General features: G+C 34.9%; 1 protein-coding gene across 7 annotated transcripts in view; it reads left to right on the top strand.

Moving 5' to 3' along the window:
- Positions 1–22,174, top strand: part of PDLIM5 (PDZ and LIM domain 5) — a 215,229-nt gene that overhangs the window by 106,624 nt on the left and 86,431 nt on the right. For 2 of the 7 annotated variants that reach the window (XM_075544008.1, XM_075544012.1), the window contains exons 4-8: positions 9,978–10,020; positions 11,809–11,900; positions 20,301–20,318; positions 20,772–20,944; positions 21,638–21,674. In XM_075544008.1, the coding sequence (XP_075400123.1) occupies positions 9,978–10,020; positions 11,809–11,900; positions 20,301–20,318; positions 20,772–20,944; positions 21,638–21,674 (363 nt within the window). Of the gene's footprint in view, positions 1–9,977; positions 10,021–11,481; positions 11,901–20,300; positions 20,319–20,771; positions 20,945–21,637; positions 21,675–22,174 lie in introns of all 7 variants that reach the window. The other 5 variants (XM_075544006.1, XM_075544010.1, XM_075544007.1 and 2 more) reach the window with 3 other exon arrangements.

Raw genomic sequence — 22,174 nt, 5'->3', positions numbered from 1 at the left:
GCTGGAGAATGCAAGGCAAAATATTATGATGACATATACAAAGACCTAGACTTAGAAAACCAAAAGGGAAGAACATGCTCATCATATCTTAACCTGAAAGAACCTAAGAAAAGTTTAAGCCTTGAGTTGCAAGATTGAACGATTCTATCGGCAAAATATTGAATCGTGCAGGAAGCATCAAAAGATGATAGAAAGAATACAGAGTTGCTGTAACAAACACAACTAGTTGACATTCAAATTTCAGGAGATGGTATATGAGCAAGGAAGAAATTTATGCTACACTGAAAGGATTAGCCAAAAACAAGGCCTGAGGAACTGATGGAATACAAATTGAAATGTTTCAACAAGCTGATGAAGCACCAGAAGCACTCACTTGTCTGTGCCAGGAAATTTGGAAGACAGCTACTTGGCCACCTTACTGGATCCATATTTGTACCAATTCCACACACAAAAAAGACCTAACAGTGTACAAATTGTGGCACAATATCATTTATACCCATGCATGTAAAATTTTTATGAAGATCACCCAAAAAAGTTATATTGACAGCTGCCAGAAATTCAGGGTAGATTCAGAAGAGGACATCAAAACAAGGGATATCATTGCTGGTGTCAGATGGATCGTGGTTGAAAGCACAGAGAATACCAGAAGATATTTACTTACCATATATATACTTGTGTAGAAGCCAAGTTTTTCGGCACGTTTTTAATGCAGTTTTTGTGGTAAAATTAGGTGCCTCAGCTGATATTCAGGTTGGCTTCTACTCAAGTATACACGGTAGTTCATTGAGTGTCCCAAGGCATTTGACTCTGTGGACCATGTCAAACTTTGGACAGCCTTGAGAAAAAAATGGAAATTCTAAAAGACTTCATTGTGCTCATGAGGAACCTGCCTATGAATCAAGAAGTCGTTTGTGAACAGAACAAGTGTATACTCAAACTCAATAAACCAAACTCACTGACAAAACTTTATTCTGACTCACTGGAGCACACTGAGTTTCTGATACTGCAACTGTTTATGGGAGTAGAAAACTCCATCTTTCTCCTGTAGAACCACTGGTAGTTTTGAACTGCTGACTTTGTAGTTATCAGCCCAATGTATAGTGACTCCCACCCTCTAATAAGGGAGTAGTTAGTGACTTAAAATCAGGAAAGGTGTGCATTAAAATTGTATTCTCTCACCACACTTATTCAGTCTGTTTGCTGAGCAAATAATCAGAAAAACTAGATTATATGAAGTAGAATGCAGCATCAGGGTTGGAGGAAGACTTGTTAAGAACCTTCAGTATGCAGATGACACAACCTTGCTTGCTGAAAATGAAGAGTGCTTGAAACAGGAGGATTGCAGCCTTCTGTATAGATTATGACTCAACTTAAACTGGACCAGTAGGTAACATCATAATAAATGTAGAAACAATTGAAGTAAAGTATTTCATTGATTGTGGATTCACAATCAATGCTCATGGAAGCAACAGTCAGGAAATCAAATGATGCATTCATTGCATTGGGTAAATCTACCTTACAAGCAGATTGAAAAAGTAAGCATGTTACTTTGAGGAATGGGAAATGCATATGAAAGTTGGATGTTGAATAATGAAGACCAAAGAAAGATTGATGCATTTGAACTTTGATGCTGGTGAAGAATATTGAAACTACCAAAAGAATAAACAGATCTGTCTTGAAAGGAGTACAGCTAGAATGCTTTTTAGAGACAAGAATTCTGAGACTTCATGTCAAGTACTCTGGACATGTTATCAGGAGAGACGAATCCCTGGAGAAAGACATCATGCTTGAGAAGGTGAAAGGGTGGGAGAATAATGTAGGACTGAACTGTATTGTTTCATTCTGTTGTACATAGGGTTGGTGTGAGTCAGAACTGACTTGATGATACCTAACAACAGCAGTAACAAGCTTTACTTCAGGAATGTAGTCAATACTTACAGGGTTCTTAATTCAACGATGGGCTCTAAGTAAGGGTAACTAATGTTGGCGTTGATGCTTTCATTATCTGTACAGCGGGAAGTATTTGATCATGTTTAGACTAATTCTCTCCCTTACTCCCATTTTTTTACTTGAAAACGAGTAAGCATATTAACTAGAAAGGGCTCCGTAGAAGCCCTTTTCTTCCTTTTTCATAATCAACCCTTATAACCGATTGATGAACATTTCTTCCCAAACTTCAGTCAACAGAAGCACTCAACCTTACCTAAAAGACAGTTAGTTGCCATTTATTTGATTCTTGATTTATGGCAATCCCATAAGTGCCAGAGTAAAACTCTCCTTAGTGTTTTCAATGGATGATTTACTGAAAGGAGATAACCAGGCCTTTCTTCTGAGGCCCTTCTGAGTTGACTTGAAACTATAGCCTTTCGCTTAGCAGTTGAGTAAGTTAACTATTTCCAGCATGACAAGATTCCCAAATTTACCTAAGCCAAAAGAAACAAAGCTGTTGCTGTTTTGTTAATTCCAACTCAGAATGGCCCTATGCTGGGAGAGTGGAGGGTGAGTAGGTTGGAAAGGGGGAACTGATTACAAGGATCCACATGTGACCTCCTCCCTGGGAGATGGACGGCAGAGAAGGGGGGGAAGGGAGACTCCAAATAGCGCAAGATATGACAAAATAACAACCTGCAAATTATCAAGGGCTCATGAGGGAGGGAAAAAAAAAAGAGGACCTGATGCAAAGGGCTTAAGTGGAGAGCAAATGCTTTGAAAATGATTAGGGCAAAGAATGTATAGATGTGCTTTATACAATTGATGATTATATATGTATGGATTGTGATAAGAGTTGTATGAGCCCCCTAATAAAATGTTAAAAAAAAAGATTGGGGCATAAGTGCCACATAGGGGTTCCCAGAGCTGCAGATATTTCTTAGGGAACCCAACTTCCTCATATTTCTCCCAAAGAGTGGTTTGTGGATTTGAACTGCCTACTTTTGGGTCAGAAACCTAGGACTTAGTCACTCCGCTATCAGGGCCCTCAACCTTAAGAAAAACTGACCATCAAGTAGCAACTACTCATTATGGATGTATCAGCCACATCCAATTTAAGGACAAGACCAAGTGCCTCTGGTACTCAAGTGGGCTAGAGCAATTTTTTTGCTTCTGTTCTCTTTCCTACTATTTTACAAGCTTCAAAAAACCCTGCATAACTTACAGTTGCATCTTGCTGTAGGAAGAAAAAATGTACTTTAATTAATTCATAACATAAGATTAAAAAGATTTATGTATAAGAGTGCACTTGCATAGATATGATCATCAGTCTTATGCTCATAGAAAACTTTGGTGCTTTTGTTTTTAGGGAAAATAAAAATCTGTATTTACATAGTCTTAAATCATTAAGGGAAAAGCCAAAATGGTGATACATCACCATAAGTGATTAAAATCTTTAAGGTCTGAGTTTTTAAAGAAAAGACTGCCTGGGAAGACAATAAAGTATGGAGAAACTATTGAAAGAAACATCCCTCTCTGCACACTTGAGTGCTCACTTTTTTTCCTCCTGGAGTTGCTTTGTTATTACACATTGACAACTTTGCAATTAAAGTGATTAATGATGTACCCTAGTGTTTATGGGTCCTGAGGTCAGTGGGCCCAAAGATGGCCATGCTGTGGGAAACTTAGATAAAGCATATCTCATAGAGGAAGAACCCAAAATCTTTTTCCTTTCTCTCTGATTGTTTATGAGTTAATTATGTTAGAGATGGTTGAAGGAGTCACCAAGACACAATGAGTAAGAAGTGCAGTTATATTCAGTCTGATTGTGTTGCCTAAATACTCATTCTTAAACACTTAATGTGAGCATTCAGTGGCTATATTGTTCAAATAGGTTATATTATAGAGCGGTCTCAGAAAAAGTACATTAATTAGCTAAATATGTAATTTATAACACCACTGGGTGCTCATGGGATGAAGTTTTGCTTGATTTCCTTTAAATCTAATTTTTGGTCAAACTCTTATTTATTTACAGCATTATTTTCCTATACTCCATTCTAACCACGGCATTACAACTGTGGTTTCTAATACAATCTTTGTCACCGAGAAATCCTTTAAATGCTTAAGCTACAAGTTCTGCAACTGTAGTTGGAATCCATCAGAGATTTTTAATTTGGATATATCTCTTAAACAAAGCAATCAACTAACTCTCTAGCCTCACTGCCTGCTTTGTTCTTCTTTGAATTTTGTGAGCTGAGGGTAGTACTGAGTTAAGGAACTGGTAGCTTACCACCATGACTTAAATACCAGGGCTTCACATTGAGGAACCAGAGAACAATAAGCAAATTGTTGAGCTCCTGGCACTAAGCCATTACTAAGATCGCTGCAGGTTTGATACTCACAGACTGCACAAAATGTGGCTTGTGGTGATCGCTGTAGTTGAAAAGGACATATATTATCCCAGTGCTTCTGAAGAAAATAATGTAGGATACTTTTTAATTGTACCTGAGATTTTTTTGGGTGAGGCGGGGGGAATGCAACAACTTTATTCAAAGGAAAGTGCAATGAAATATGTTGAAAACTTAAGAGGTGGCACAGCTTAGACATCTCTCAAGCACAGGACCAGGTGCAGGGTCGATTCTTTCTGGATGTTGTAGTCAGACTGGGGATAGCCACCTTCCACTTCTCCGCAGCAGAGATCAATCAACCTCTGCTGGTCAAGAGGGATGCCTTCCTGTGTCTGTTTTTTAAAATGGCTTGTTTATTTAAATATCCTGTTAAATGTTCATTTTCATGTAGTTTGTGGCATTTCTAAGATAAAGGAACAGATACTCAATTTATATTTATAAAGAAAAGAACTAAATGTTTTTATTATAGGGAATGTTTCCTTTCCTATACTAGGATTTTCTCCCTAGAAAATACATATTATAGTTTGAAGAAGGAAATAGCATTTTACGCATTGAACATTGTTAAGTGTTGCTCATAGTCTGGTTATTTTGTTATCTGCGAAGTTCAAGGAAGACTAATTTGTAAGATGAATCATTCTGTTTACAGATAATTTCAAGAATTTTAAGAATTCTAATATTTCTTTTTCTTGATTGGAATAACTTGTAGGAGTCTTGTTTTTGAACTAACTTGCAAATTTTTATTTGTGAGTTTTTGTAGGAGTCAAACAGAACCATTATTCAGAGTTCACAGAGTTTTAAAAAAATATTTCTTTGTTTCCTAAAGAAAAAAAAATCACCTTCAAATGAGTGAATGCAATAATCCCTAGCATTTTCTTTAGGAAATGAGGTTCTGTGGGTTAGCACCTTATTTAACTCTGTTTTCCAGATATTTTTGACAGCAGATCTCTTTCTTGAAAGGAATTTTCCATAAGACAGTCTTTGAGAAATATCCATTATTTTTTAAATGGTGCAATTACGTTTTATGTAATGTGGAAAACACATGCTCAAAAGAGAAAGAATAAATGTTATTTTAAAAGACTTCCCCATTAAAATACAGATGTGTTTCTGTCTGTTCTTTCCTTTTATTGGTCATGTTGGAAGTGTTAGTTTGTATCTTCCTTTTTCCACGTGACACAAAAAACCCTTTTATCTTGCTGTGGTGGGATTAGTAGGTAAGCATTGGATTATTAACTGTAAGATCAGAAGTTCAAACCCACCAGCCTCTATGCCAAAGAAAAATGAGGCTGTAAGATTCTGTAAAGATGAACACTCTTAGAAACCCAAAGGTGTTGGTTCTACTCTATCTTATAGGTCACTGTGAATCAGAATCTCAGTGATAGTGGTTTATTCCAAATTCTAAGAATGATTTTGGTTATATAGCAAATAGTTAATCACTTTCTCATCCTTGTATATTTAACAACTTCGTAATTTTTCATTACTATAAATTGTATCATAGTGAACAAATTATCTTTATATATGTAGTGCTGTTTCCATATTTAAGGTTATTTTCTTATGGTAGATCCTCAGAAGTTTATTATTTTAACAAGAACATGAGCATTTTTGAAGGTTTTAAAGAATGAATCAATGCCTACTCATATTTTAAAATGTAGTTTATTCTGAAGCGTTGTATATTGCCATTTAAAAAAATCTTACACTTAGGAAAAGAGATGAGGCATTTATTTTTCTTCTGTTATTCTTTGATATTTGGTAAAATTTTAAAAATTACCTCACGTTTGCTATTCATTCAATTTTGTAGCTTTCATTTACCATGTATTCATAATTTTCCTGAGTCATAATAGTTAATAGTCATTATACTTTAATATAAGATTTATGATATTAAGATCTTTTATAATTAGTTTACATTGTGTATCTTAAACCATTCAAATACTTTCAATGTTAAAATTTTATTTGACTTTTGTTTACTCTAGGAAACAAAATGATATACTCAAAGACTATTTAACATTAATGTTCAAACTTACGTGATTTAAATTGTGAACTTCTGGAAATATTCAGATAGAGGCCAGATCAACCTACTGATGAGATTGTAATAAAGTAACTCTAACAAACCTTTCACTTTCAAAGTTTCTTTGACTCATATGGTACTTAAATATTTAAGCCAATAGAACTAATTTTTATTGTATCTAGTTTCAACTGTACTGTTTGAAATTTAATTACAAGCAAGTCAGATCCCCACCCCGTCCCCCCAAAGTTATGCTCATATAATTAATGTGTATTATAATCTTCTCTTGAGTTTGGGGGAATATATTACTCCTCTTTCTCTCTTTTAAGTTCATGTCATCACGCTTATGAAACTGTATGGTCAACAGGGCAATGCTGACTCAAATTCCAGATTAATTTTTATTTTTAATATAAAATTTCAAGGAATACTGTTGTAGTTTTAATATGTTATTTATAGTATGTTAAGACTCCTGATTATTCTAAGCTTTTTCAGCAGAATAAGCTTGGGTTAAAAAATAATGAAAATGAGCCAAATTGTTTTTATAAAAACTTCTATACTCTCTTAAGTACTAACACCTAGAAAAACCCAAGGAATTTGTACTCATAGACACAGGATATACTTATTTTAATCTGAGTTTGAAAACTTAGTACTATTATATAGCAGGCTCTTTTATTTTACAAATTATTTTTATGTTACTGAAAGAGCACTCCATGAACCTTGAAGCTTAAAATAAGAAAGAATACAAAAGACAATGTAGTCTTACCCCACCCCTTACCCCACCATCTTTACCATGTCTTGAGTGACAACTGTAGATAGACTGAATGCCCCCATTATCTTATCTGCCAAAGGTAGGTCGAGGCATCATGCCTGAATTTTACTGGTACAATCCCATTGCATTGATGAGACAAGTGGAGAGGTAATGGGATTTGGACCTGAAGAAGACATGAGGTTCCTGATTCTGACAAACTTTCAGTAATATCTTGGGCAGTTTTAATAAGGAGCTCCTTTGTGATTACATCCTATTGTGAAATTTCAATGAAAGGTAGATTCCACTGTTCGGTACTTGGACATATTTTTGCTTTGTTTGTTATAATAACCCTGTAAGCCAAAAGAGAAATTGTCTACTTAAGAGTAAGCATGGAAAGTTATGCAACTGCACAGAATATAATTCTGTATTGCAGTAACTGAATGTGAGCATTGTGGACTCTGCTAAGTTAGCCAGTTGTTCAGTCAGTGCTTGCCCTAACTAACCAAATTAGTTGTTATTGGAAAATTCAGATGTTGTTAAAATTGCTGATTGGAGGTCATTGCTAGGTTATGCTCATAGAGACCTACTATCTTGTGCTAGTTTCTTCTGTTTGTGATGTGTTGTCTCTATAAGTAAAATGATTCTATGATTTGTAACTTAAAATCGTTATTACCTACTATTTACCTACTAGACTTAAACTTCTTGAATTCTGCACTTGATATCTCACTTTCAGGCATGTATTAAAAAGTAGTCATTAAACATAACAGACACATTGATATTTGGTAAATAGCTTTAAAATCATTAGAGGCTTTCCCAGTTGTTTATGTTGCATTTTCCTTGAATACAAGCAATTCAGTATTTAAGAAGCTATAATTTTTAGCCCCATCTTAGTAGACAGTTTACTCATTTCAGCTCTGAAATTTCTCACCTATAACATGGATTATTGTAGCTTTCACTTTGGTTTTTTTTTATTTTATTCTCTTTGGTTATTATAAAGACTATAGAACCAAACTATATGACTCCAAACCAAGATTTTTTTTACTGTCTGTGTTAACCAAAGGATCAGTAATCACTTAGTATAAGAAATTATGCAAGTATACATAAGTAATTTAAATATAGCAACCTTCAAGTTGAGTGTATGAATTTTAGCCTGTTTCTTTCTCAGAAGCATTACTAATAACCTATTACATGCCAGTCACTGTGCTAACAAAAAGATACAAGCAAATTAAGACATGATCTTTATCTTCCCTGAAATTAAAGCCTAACCGAAGAATTTAGAGCCTAAATCCCCAAACTTCTGTAACCCAATGCCCCTTTTCAGGAAAGAAATTATTTTTACTCAGCATCCCTTTGGCAATTAAAACTTTTGTCCTGTAGCCCACAAGGCAATACAAGCTGTACGTGTTTTTTGCAAACTCCCCCTATCAACCTCCATCTGCATCATCCCAGTGCCCCACAGGGGGCAGTATCACCCATTAAGGGACAAAAATGTATTAATTTGTTTTACCAGAGCAAATGCATTAATTTCCATAAGCACTTCAGAATATAAATATAAATATGAAATAAATTAAGTGATGCAATTTCACCGGAATTTATTTGATATTTTCGTAAACATCTGTTTATGAATAGTAGGATATTGGGCAAATACAATTGAAGATAAAGATTTAAATTAGTTTTTTGAAGAATTATTTAAGAACCATAAAATTGGAGTAACCATGAATTCTCCCAGAACCAACCACTCTTTCCTCTAATTGTAGCGGCCTCAGGTGACCTGCCAAAATGGTTCACTACTCACTTGACCCAGAAAACCTTAAAAAATCCTGAAAATCAAGACCTCTGGGTCCACTTCAAGAACACGCGTGAAACTGCCCAGGCCATCAAAGGCATGCATATCCGGAAAGCCACCAAGTACTTAAAAGACATCACTCCCCAGAAGCAGTGTGTGCCCTTCTGACATTATAATGGTGGCGTTGGTAGGTGTGCCAGGCCAAATGCTGGGGTTGAACCCAGGATCGGTGGCCCAAAAAGAGTGCTGAATTTTTGCTTCACATGCTTAAAAATTCAGAATGTCATGCTGAACTTAAGGGTTTAGATGTGGATTCTCAGGTGAACAAAACCCACATGATGTGCTACTGGACTTATAGAGCTCATGATCCCATCTGTCCATACATGAGCTCCCCCTGCCACATTGAATTGATCCCAACTGAAAAGGAACAAATTATTCCTGAACCAGAAGAGGAGGTTGCACAGAAGAAAAAGATTTCCCAGAAGAAACTGAAAGAAGCAAAAACTCCTGGTTCGGGTATAAATTAAGCTTAAAATAATAAAAGTTAAAGCAGGAAAAAAACATACAGAACTAAAAAATTATGTATTATACTCTGAGCATTAAGTAGGGAGCAGCCTCAAACTAAGGATTTAATTCCAAGTAGCAAGCAGGATGAATGTTTGCTTTTGCTCATTTGGGTGTGTAGAGACCCAGCAATTGCTAATGAATTACTAGTTCCTAAGGGTATTTAGCAGAAGAAAGACAAGGCTTTCTGGCTTAGTGGTTACAGTGGGTTGCTAAATACAAGCTCGGCAGTTTGAAACCACTAGCTGCGCTGATGGTGAATGATGGGACTTTCTACTACTATAGGGTTAGTTTCAGAAACCCTCACGTTACTATGGGTGAGAATGGACTGGGTGGAGGTGTTTGGTTTTGAAAGGTTGAGTCTGAAGGCATTTGACTTGCAGAGACTAAGAAGTAGATTATAAATAGTCGAAACATATGAATTGTGAAAGTATAAATTCTGATTTAATATGCTAAGGAATAGAATAGTAAAAAATTCTATTTTAAGAAATTAATGAATTTGTAAACATTTGTGTTTATTCTTTCCTTTTTTTTCTTCTTCAGAGCATCTGCTACACCAAAGCCCGAGCCAGTTCCTGTTCAAAAGGTATACCGCTAACTTCCCAGATTAGAGTTCCTATAATTTCTAAGCCAATACATTATACATATGCCCACATAGCTTACATTCACATATTAGTTTTTCTGTATGTGTGAGGGGGCCTCAAAAAAGTCGTGGAAAAAACTTCTATTTTTAAATTTCATGATCCATGAAGTTTTTGCAGCCTCCTTAAGTTAAGTGGTTACTGAAACTATGTGGCTCAACAGATTTTTATATTATTTTATTAATATTAAATACATAATACATTTTCAGAGTATTTTTACATCAGTTTATTGACAGCTTTTTATTCAGTGTTTCCTGTCATTATTCATATTCATCTGGTTTTACTTTTTGACATGTTCCTTCCAATTTTACTTTATTGTCTTTCTGTTGAGTAATGTTGATTTGTTTAAACAGTAAGCCATTTTTCTCCATTAGCCTTGTTACTTCCACAAGATTAATGTACAATTTTTTTCTTGAAAGTAAATATAGGGGGCACCATTGTAGGCTTACTAAAAATATTATTTTTTTCCTTTTGAATAATAGAGATTTATTCTTGAATGTCATGAATGGTTAACTTTTTTTAAAAACCGTAAACTTGATTTGAAATAGGAATTTGCTAACATGAAATCTATTAATTTTAGAAGTAATTGATCATTCTTGCTAGCTTCCCATTTTATTTTAGCTGATAGCAGTGCAAAAATGTTGAATTTACGTTTTTCTCCACATGTAACTATTAAATATTTATTTTGGGAGTGAAAATATAAAGACTTTATTCCATCTGTGATTCATATCTCAGAACTTTCCAAAACGAGACGATTGAGTAGATTACCGTCGAGGGAAAGAGTTAATTTTATTTTGTTTATCAATGAGTTTTTCATTTTTTCTTTTTTCAAGATAATGTGTACATTAGATGGACACATATTTATTTGTATTGAACATAATTATCTTATGTTCCTCATTTTTCAATTGAAGAGTCAGAAATATTCTGCAGCATCTGCAAAGTCAAATAATTGCCTTCTAGAAAAGAATTAGACATGTTTGAGAGTTGGAATTATAATTAAAACTCTACATATTTTTTAAAAAATTAAATGGTTTGAAATGTTTTGTTTATTCCCCCCTGCCCTCCTTTGGAATATGCCTAAATTGAACAACTGTGATGACCTATATTTTTTCTATTTTTTCTGTTCTATTTCCTAAATACTTGAAAACTCTCTTCATTTTAATTTTTTAAATGCATATACACTTAGTGTGTCCATCTGTGTTACACACCTTGAGATCAGTTAGCATGCATGTTATACTATATGAGCTCGGTGTTTTTAACTGGAAATGTGAACTTGGAGCTGCTAACATGATTGGAGAGCTGCTAACGTGATTGTGTTTGTCTGAAAGTCAGCTACATGTTCTTTTCAGTAAATATATTTTGCATGTATTTGGTGTGTTGTTTGTGTTTATTTTTATTTTACATAGGGAGAACCTAAAGAAGTAGTTAAACCTGTGCCCATTACATCTCCTGCTGTGTCCAAAGTCACTTCCACATCCAACCTGGCCTACAATAAGGCACCACGGCCCTTTGGTTCTGTGTCTTCTCCAAAAGTCACATCCATTCCATCACCATCGTCTGCCTTCACCTCAGCCCATGTGACCACTTCATCACATGCTTCCCCTCCACCTGTGGCTGCTGTCACTCCTCTCCCATTCACTGCATCTGGATTGCATGTTAATGACAATCTTAGTGCGCACCAGCGTTCACCTGCACTGAACGCTGCTAAAACTGCAGTTAATGTCCCACGGCAGCCCACAGTCACCAGCGTGTGTGCCGAGACTGCTCAGGAGCTAGCAGAGGGACAGAGAAGAGGATCCCAGGGTGACAGTAAACAGCAAAATGGGTAGGTGGTCAAGGGTGCTTTCTGCTCTTCTCAAAGACTCTGTCAAGCAGTTTCCACAAAACAATCTGTACCGGCAGAATATCAGGTGGTTTTTGAAGGAAGGGAGATAATGTTGTATTTGTTTCATTAACAGGTGGCCTTTATTGATACTATATAAATATAGCACTTTCTGCAAGGCAAGTACAGGTTAATCAGACCTAATTGAGCATTTTGACATGCTGTGAGCCGTATAACCTACTCTGTAACCTTCTATCAGTCCGGGCACAATACTAAGCAGCTGGCACTTATAATGCAAGGCAAATGTTGAATCATTTTCTTCCTCGGTGTTCTCTCTTTTTGTCCTTCACCAGAAGTGTGAACAGAGTGGTTGGAATTGTCTTCATCTTAGGTAGCTCACCCGGAGGAGAAAGGAAATGAGGAGGTTATAACCCACTGTTGTTTTTCCCCCACCTCTCCAGGAGGCAGTCTTAAGAAAACAACATGGGTCTAATTTTGACTCATGTATGTTACTTTAGTTTAAAGCAGATTTCAAGCAACATTCTTTTCAGATAAGTTAAATTAGAACCAAGTCTTTAAAACAGAGAAGAATATATATTTTTCATAATAAATTTTTTTAAATCACAGTAAAGACAAAAACAAAAAAATCAACAGAAGCAAATATTTTCATTGCAAAGATTCTTATAAAATGAATTAATTTAAACCAGTGTACACCCAAACATATAGTGCTAACAAATTTTAAAATCTATTCCTCAAGTTATTGTTTCCTTAAAAGAATATTTTTAAGGCTCTTTTAAAAAATTGGTCTAGGGTATTAACATATTTGAACTACATGTAGTTACAAAATTACATGTCTATTTTTACTAGTACCCGTTAATAAATTTCCATGTTTGGATTTTATTCTCTGGAATTTAATGCCCATATTTAAAACCAAAGTTGTTTTTGGGAAGAAAAATGGTTTCAAACAGATTTAATGTGACAAAATTGTACTTTAAAGAAAATAAAACAAAGGGAAATAATCTGCACACGTGATGGTTTCCATCACTGCCAGTTCCCAGGAAAACGAAATAATTGTGTGGATAGGTCCTTTCTATGAGATAATCCCTTCCGAATGTTAATTCAAGTAATGAAGGGATCCTGCTTTCTGACTCACTGCTGCCATGGCAACTTTTGGACTTTGAAAGTGCAGGTGGCAGGGATCCAGGCTGCTGCTGGGGAAAGAGAGCAGGAGGTCTAGGAAGAGCAGCTACTGGGCTATACATAGGGTTTTGTGGTTGGAGGGAGGCTTTTTCATGTTTTGATGTATCTGTTGAGGAAAAGTAGTGTCCATCAAAGAATACTATTTCTTTTTTTTAACGTAAGGATGAGAAATAGTATGTAGTTTTCAAATGTTTTTAAATACATATATATGTTTGGATTTTTTGTTTCTATTTTAAGACAGTCATTTTTAGAATAATTAATTTGGATATCTGGATATCTGTCAAATGCTAACCTTAGAGAAAACTCAAGTCTATGTTTATGAAATTCTAGGATCTAAATAAGTCCATAGAAAGAAGTGTCTTTATATGCTGACTAACACTAACGATTCATAAAGCAGCCTTGTTAATGGAAAGATAAAGGCAGGGTAAGAGATAAAGACAAATCAGTATTATAGAAAAGCTTATCATTTTAAATATCTGTAAACACCAGACTTAGTTTTTGTGTTTTAGAAACACAACTTTGGTGATGAAACTACAAATGATAATGCATGTTATTTTCAATCTGAAGCTGTAAGCAGCAGTGTTATTGTAGAAACTTTATTCTTACTTGTTAATCAGTCAACTGGTGAATATTGAACACATGCCTGGTTTGCAGCAACTGTACATGATACCGGAGAAAGGGGATCATTACATTTTTATAATATTATTAAGAAGCAATTAGCTGCTTTGCATTTGGAACTGGGTGCACTTAAAAATAGATTTCATGTGCTGTCCAGATGCTAGGACAATGAGAACTTGACTACTAGGAAAACAACGTGTGGTGTCTGTGAAATGCTAAGACAAACTTACAATGCACCCACCCCCTCACAACATTTACATCAGAGAAATAAAAAAATAAAATAAGTCATACACTTCCGTAGTCAGTGATAGGTCATTTTGAAGAGTAGGTGTTTTGTGAGATTGACAAATGCATATTCTGCATCTGGTGGCAAACTTTTTCAGTTAAGTAGGTATCATTTTTTATTTAGTATGTGGTGATAACATTTGTCATATTTTTATAATGTTGTAAAAGATCTTCAGTAAAACTCTTTAAAGTGAAGAGTTGTTACTTTTCATTAGCCAATTTTTGGTTTGAAAATATAAAATGCCATTGAACAAAAATTTAAGATATCAGAGAGCTAAAATGTTAAATGTGTTGTTTTTTTCCTTGAAAACAATGGAGGACAGTTAATTTTCAAGTCATTTAAAGTGGCTAGTTAATGTGCAAAGTTAATAGACATACTATGCAAAATTGTATAGGCTTAAAGAACAAAAGAGACAAGCAAGAGCTTACTAAGAGCTAATTGATACTTATTAAGAAATGAGCTATTCTAATGAGCTGTATGGAATCTATACTTCAGTTGCTATCAGTAGGATATCTATCTCTCAATAATATTATCCAAGTATTCCTCTTCCCTTTTTTAACTAGAAATGACTAAGGCGCTTGAAAACATTTGAACCATTAGTGTATATGTACAAATTAGTGTCTTAGTTTGCTGTGTTCTTTAGAGCAAAATGGGATTTTACTTCCAAACTGGAAGGGACTCTATTTTGCATCAAGTAGCCTAAGTTACTTACATTTTTCCTTGCCATATGTCCTTGCATTATATAGTGCCACTGCATCTGAGAGGTAAGTCTTTTATGTATTTTATAATAATTTCAATTTTATTGGACTGAGTTTTTTCTAACAGTTCCTATGTGGTATTTTGAAGAACCTGGCCTTGGAAGATGAAAACAAATGATGATATGTTAGTATTATTTTTAAAATGCTTTTTAAATGCTTTTCTCTTTGCAGAGAACAGAAGTGAAAAAGTTAGTATCCACATTACTGGAGGGGAAATATGGTGATTTATGTATAAGTAAACAGCATGAATGCCAATTTTTGCAAAATGAAGTGAAATTTTGCAAAAGACCTGTAATTTAGAATAACCACATTCAGTGTCTCAATAAGTTTGGTTTGTTTTGCTATGCTGTGGTGAATTGCTTTTTAGTAATAAATAAATAGTGTTTAACTTATTTCATAAAATATCTGTGGAGTTTGCTGTGTAATGCTTTGAAAGATACCGTGTTTGGTGGGCATGTAGTGAAGACTACTAGGAGACACACTAGAGATAGGCGAGAAAGCATAAGCATTTGTGCCACTAGTGGAGAGCATATTTGAACTTAGCTGATTTCCAAATTATTACACAAACTGGTTCTTTTTTTGTAAAATCTTTTAATAATCTTCTTTATTTTTAAAGCATGTTTTAATTCAGATAATGTTGATCACAGGTTTTAAACTCTATACACGCAGTTGTGTTTCAGAGAATGGTAAGAAAGTCTCATTATTTGAGATAATTACCAGCTTATTAAAGGTCACAGTTACTTGGCTTAAGGCATTGGAATCACTTTGCTGTGACTTTAAAATCTCACATTTGTTGTATAGGTATTAACATTAAACATGCTGTTTATTATTAGATTTCTAAAAGGAAAAAATTACATTAGCTCAGAACTTTAGATACTGTTACATGAAAGTATAATTGTTCCTAGTATGTATTTAAGTTTCTACATCATCATACTATAGAGTAGAATTAAAAGTACAGATTATCTATATTGGATATATCTAAGAATTAAACATTGTAGTGTTAAAGCAGGTTCATACCGGTAAGTCTTACCAACAAGTCATAGTTTCATGTCATATTTAACATAGGACCATTTTATACCAGCGTACTATTAAAGCATTCTCAAACATGATTCATTATGTGGATAGTTAACATTCCAAACATCAGTTCTATCGAGCATGTTGCCACCATCATGTTCCATTTTCTAAAATACTTGAAACTATTTGAGATATTCAAATAGTTTGAATATCATGTTCTCTTTATACTTAAATTCTTACCCACAGAGTCAGGTTTTCTTCTACACCAATTACCAAATTTTAGTGCAACAACAACAATTTGATATTAAAGACAGGAATATAAGACTTGGAGAAATACATTTGCACATAAGTTACAGATTTTTAAAGATTACATATTTGGATTTACGAACTCATTAAGTATTACTATATTAGTACTGTGCTAGGGGTGTTTGATTGAGATATTCCAAGAGGCATCTTTAGAACCTCCACTTTCTTGCTCCTCACCACACTATAGGGCATCTTCTCTCTTAGCTTCGTGTTATAAAATGTTTTCCCTAAATATTAAAATGTTTATATATGCATCCAAAATTATACTTTGTTCAAGAAGGGTTAAATTTTGCAAGACTGTTTCCTACAAAGACACAGAAGGAGAGGGCTTGGTGTGGTAGAAGAGGAGATGCAGGTAAACTACGGAGATCAATATTCCTCTTTTCACACCTTCCTCATTCAGTGAACGTTCGAATTTTGACTAGTTGGTGGTTTTCTCATTCATTTTACATTAAATTGTTAGTTACTCAAACTAAACTTTATAATGGTTATATCATGTATTCTTTGACCAACTATACAGAGTTTATACATTAGTCAAGTATATCAATAATAGAATCTGAATATATTTCATTTTAATGACTGTACTAGGCACCTATATGAATGAACAGTAGTTGGAGATTTTCCCTCCCTAATGTAATTCCTTTTCTATGTCTTATCAGACATACTTTTCTGAACTGTAAAGTTCCCTACAAATCAGTCTTCGAGTTTTTAGAATTTGCTGGGTGAGAGTGGTGAGGAGGAACAATGAGGAGAGAAGGAAACAAAGTGAGTGTCCATTAGTTAGGAAAAGTGCTCATCCGTGCCTCCTCGGTTCTTTTGATCAGTGCCTCTGCATTTAAGAAAGGCAAGAGAAAATTTTAAATAGTATTCATTCAAAAAAATAATATATGATTGAGGATAATTTATGTTGTGAGAGAATTGAATTCCCGGTTACTATATTACACAAAATGGAACAATTTTTTCTTTCTTCTCTCCAGATTAAAAAAAATTATTTTAAGTTACCTGTTTCTACCACTTAACAATTATTTTTCTCTGTCTTTCACTACACCATAATAAATTTTATTTAGTACATTGATAAAAACCTAAAATTAAAGGTGGGTTTTGCCCTCTTGGTATTCAGTAACTTGAGAATTGAGTTAGCATTAAGATACAAAGTATTTTTTCAATGGATTGGGAAGAAAAAAAGAAAAAAATAGTGTCCTAATAGCTTTGTGATATAATTTTAACTAACAATTGTATATTTTTGTTAGTCCGTGTTTCATGATTACTCTGAAGCATGTTTTTTGTGTAACATTCTTACATAATGTGTACTGAATTTTGCCATTTCATTTTTTAATTTTTTCTTCCGTTTGGGGGTGGCTCTCACCTTTGTCTGTTTTTTATCATCTTGGAAACTTCAATGGCTTCTCTACTCTTCCATCTTTTGTGTGTGTGTTACCCTTCCATCAGTAACCCTGGCACAGTGTAAGTACTTAACCATTGGTTCCTTTTGTGATTTCCTTTTCATCATTGTCTCTGTAACTTTCTATCATGCTTTCAACTTTAATACCACCAGCAATTTTATTATTAGCTTCTAGTTCAAATTTCTCTAATGCATTAGAAAGTATCAGCAACATGGTTTTCATGCTCGAGAACTTCACATGAACCCAGTGGGTACATAAGAACTCATGAACTTCTCGAATGGAAAAACATAGGGGCAATGAGTAATATGGATACTGTATACTGGAGTTAAATACATGGTTCGGGTCTCCCTCATTTAGTGATTGTAAACCTTGTAGTGAATACAGTCATTTAAAATTTCTATACTTTAAATTATTTGTTCTTACAGTTTATCTTTTATCCCAAATACATTAAAAAACCATTTGAAAATTCTCTTTGAATCATAGTATAATCAGAGCATAAATGTTTTAGAGGCAGTAAACACTAAGTAAATATTTAGAACCATTGCATCATTTAAAATGATCCCTTAGGGCAGTGGTAAATGTCACTAGATTCTCTAAGTATACTAGACTGTTTTAAGTGTGGCATCAGGGCTACCATATATAAGTAGTGTCATTTCATTAGTGTTTATGCCTTAGCTCAACACCGCTGTGCTGTATTTCTATAGGCCATGCCTTTGATACAGGATAATAATGTACTTATATCTTTGAAATTGATACTGATTGATAATAGAGAAATGTAATAGGATTATTTTAGCAGTAGACTAGACATAAACTCATTCATGTAACTACATAAGATGAATGGTTATCTTCTTTGGAATTTGTATCTCCTGAAAGCATTGTAATTTTGAAGTAATCTTTTCTTAAAGTTCCTAATTTTTAAATATTTTGTCTGTTTTAAGAAGGATTAGATTTCAAAATCTCTTAAATATTTCACTTCTAGAATTTTAAACACTAATCTAAATGATAATATGGATATACTAATTTTGCATGAAAATTTTACTGTTTCTGTTCTTTATATGTGTAGATGGATGACCCATAGTATTAAAATATAAATGGCAATTAATTTTGCTAGTAAACAAAAGAGGATACATTAGTTACTGTGTGCTAGGTACTGGGAAAAATATGCTATCTCATCCATTCCCCAGAACAACCCTTTTAAGTAGATGTAATTCACATTTCATACCCAGCAAAATTGAGACTTAGAAAAGCTAAGTTACTTGTCTGAAACACACACTGTGTGCAGGACATATTGCTGGAACTTCTATGGGTCTTACTCTAAATTCCAAACTCAAAACCCATAGTGACCCTATAAGATAGGGTAGAACTGTCCCTGTGGGTTTCCAAGACTGTAATTCTTTACTATAGTCTTTATAGGAGTAGAAAGCCTCATCATTCTACTGTTGAGCAGCGTGTTTTAAACGGGTGCTTTTGGGGCTCGCAGCCCTAAATGTAACCACTACACTACCCCAGCTCATAATCAGTCAGTGTTACTGACCTTAATTCACTTGTGCTCCTCACCAAGGGATGGGAAGGCTGGGAAGTTGGAGCTTGGAGGGCTAGATTTCCACTGTGCTGAGATTGGATAGTTACACTGTCAAAATGACAGCCGTCTGGTGGCATGCTGAGAGCGCTGTGATTTTCTAGCTGTGAGTTACACCTAGCAGGGGTTGCCACTCACATCGCATCAGACTTGGCACTCTTTCTCCACTTTCATCTTGTGCCAGTACATAGTTGGCTTAGTTCAGACTCATGTTCCTTTTTCTTTCTCTGATTAAGCTCATAGCTTCCAACAGTCTGCATTTGTCCTAGTTTGGGATAAAGAGGCAAGTGGAGAACATTAATTATATTCAATGGATCTTGACTTCACGTTAAATTATATAAGCTGTAAATTCCTTAATATTTATGCTTTGTTTATAGGAGAATAAATGCATCTGTATAAACCCATAAGTCTCGTATTATGTAGTTAACAAATATCTTTTACATTTTAAATTTATCTCAAAATGACCTTGCTTTATATGTAACAGCCTCATCTTATAAATGAAACAACTCAGGTTCAGTGAGATGTTAATTGATCCCAGATTTATACAAGTAAAAAGCCATAGAACTTAGATTTAAGTTCTGGTCCTTTGATAAATAGTTTTGTAGTTTCCAGCATACCACACGTATTCTCTGAGTACACTGATAATACACAGCACCTTTATTAACAAGAGGGGTATTTATACACATAAATGAAAAAATGCAGAAATAAACAGTACTGACTTTCCACAGTTGCTTAACATTGCTAGCTTAATCTCTATTAAACCTTTCTTGGTTCCCAGGCCTGGTAAATTCATAGTCATTTACTTTTGTGAAAGCCAGTCCACTCCCAATGCCACTGAATCCATTCCAGCAGCCCTGGTGCTGTAGTAGGTTATGTGTTAGTCTGGTTTAAAACCACTAGCCACTTCACGTGGTAGAGACAAGGCTTTCTGCTCATGTAAAGGGGTTACAGTCTTGGAAATCTACAGGGGCAGTTCCACTCTGCCTTACCGATAGGGTCACTGTGAGTCCATTCCAATCTAGTATCATATGAATATTTAACAGTGGTTCACATATAATTCACATCTCTGCTTTAGATGTCGTAAGATGTAGACCAGCAAATTCAAATGACTTGACTTTTCTTTAGTTTAACTACTGTAGATGTGTAAGTTTCTAGTTATTTTTCTTTTTTCTTATTCTTCCTTTTCTTTTCTTCATGTTGGAAAACTTTCCTCTCCTGCTTTCTTCTGTCAATTAAAAGGAAAATTCCACCTAAACGGTAATCTTTCTGTTGAATCTACTCTTATACTATCATTTCATATTAGCATCATAAGCACTGATTGCCATTGAGTTAATTCCAACTCACGGCAGTGTGATGTATGCAGAGTAGAGTTATGCGTTACATTTTCAAGCTTGTGGCTTATGGCATTTTAGAAGCGGATCGCCCAAATCATCTTCTGAGATTTGGACTGCCAACCTTTCAGTTAGTAGTTTGGGCATTAACCATTTACACTAGCCAGGGAATACTGTTTTTTAAATTAATACTAGTTTTTTAAAACCTATCCGACTCTATTTTAGGAAAAAGTATAACTATAGAGACACTATATATGCAAAATTTTTAAAAAGTATATAAAAGAAACATTGGGGATTATTTGTATAAATTATGATTGGCCATAATGTATTCTCCTGATAGAAGTCTTAACTTCTTTTTATTCTCCCTTCTTAAAACTAGTCCGCCAAGAAAACACATTGTGGAGCGCAATACAGAGTTTTATCACATACCTACTCACAGTGATGCCAGCAAGAAGAGGCTGATTGAGGATACTGAAGACTGGCGTCCGAGGACTGGCACCACTCAGTCTCGCTCCTTCCGTATCCTGGCCCAGATCACTGGGACTGAACATCGTAAGTAAAATCCTAGAGAAATCCTAGTGGGGGAATGATCTTTGCCCTAGAGTAGCATGTCACATTGCAGTTATTGGAAAACTATCCAGAGACAGTTTGGTTTTGAATTGTGCCATACATTACATGAGCATTGTAAATAAGGCATTGCCCCACCTGGGAGTACATTGAAATGTGTAACAGTGGTAACTAGTGGGGAATGCAGTGAGCTTCTCACCATAAGGCTGCAGTTTGCACCCACCAACCACCCCACAGGAGAAAGATGCTGCTTTCTCCCATAGAGTTATAAAATCTTGGGAACCTAAAGAAAGAGGCAGTTCTACCCTGTTCTATAAGGGTCACTCTGAGTTGGAATCAACACGCTGACTGTGAATTTAGGAGTTTTTCTGTGAAGCTGTTGATCAGACCTCTGGGTACACAGTAGTGAACTACTTGGCAACTAAATGAAAAGCCGGAAATTCATACCCACCACCTGCTCCAGGGGCGACAGATTTAGCAATATGCTTGCATAAATAGTCCCACCTTGGAAACATTATACCTACCGTTCTCTGTCCTATGGGGTCTTGTGATTTTGAGTTAGACTCCACAGCAGTGGGTTTTGTTTGAAGGTTTTTTTAGCACAGGTAATTTTGCTAAAATGGGTTTGAAGTTTAAAGAAAAGGAAGCTAATTTTGAATATTGGTTATTATTTTTCAGTGAAAGAATCTGAAAATGATAGTACCAAGAAGGCAAAGTAAGTTCTCCTTATTTTTGTGAACGGAATGCTTTGTTTTCATGAATGGTCTTATTTGGGTTTCTCAAGTTTTCCAGTGTATAATGGTGTATGGCATTTTGTCTTTGCAAGTAGCAGCTAAGCCTTTAACTTTGGTGCCTTTTATGTGACCTAAAGGAAATGTACAACTTAAGAGTTTTTAAATTAGTAAGTATTTTCTGGATTTCACATGTAAGGCTGATTCTTGAGCACTAGAAGTACGATGCAGTTAGCGACTGTTCTTTGGATTGCTTTGCTAACAGTTCAGATATCTGTGAATGAGTACATGCATCATCTTGCAGTCACTTTATTTTGGGCATAAACACTGGCATTTTCAAGGAGGCTCTAAGTTAACCTGTTATTTCTCAAGTGCTCTCCTCTGAACAATCTTGGCTATTTAATAAAATAGCTAGTGAAAAGCTTCTGAGCGGCATGTTCTCTGCATGATGAAGTGATTGAAGTGTAGAAACCTTTTCTTTCTC

Source organism: Tenrec ecaudatus, chromosome 3 (genome assembly GCF_050624435.1).
Source record: "Tenrec ecaudatus isolate mTenEca1 chromosome 3, mTenEca1.hap1, whole genome shotgun sequence".
NCBI classification, from domain to species: Eukaryota; Metazoa; Chordata; class Mammalia; order Afrosoricida; family Tenrecidae; genus Tenrec; species Tenrec ecaudatus.
This window is presented reverse-complemented; position numbering and strand designations above follow the sequence as displayed.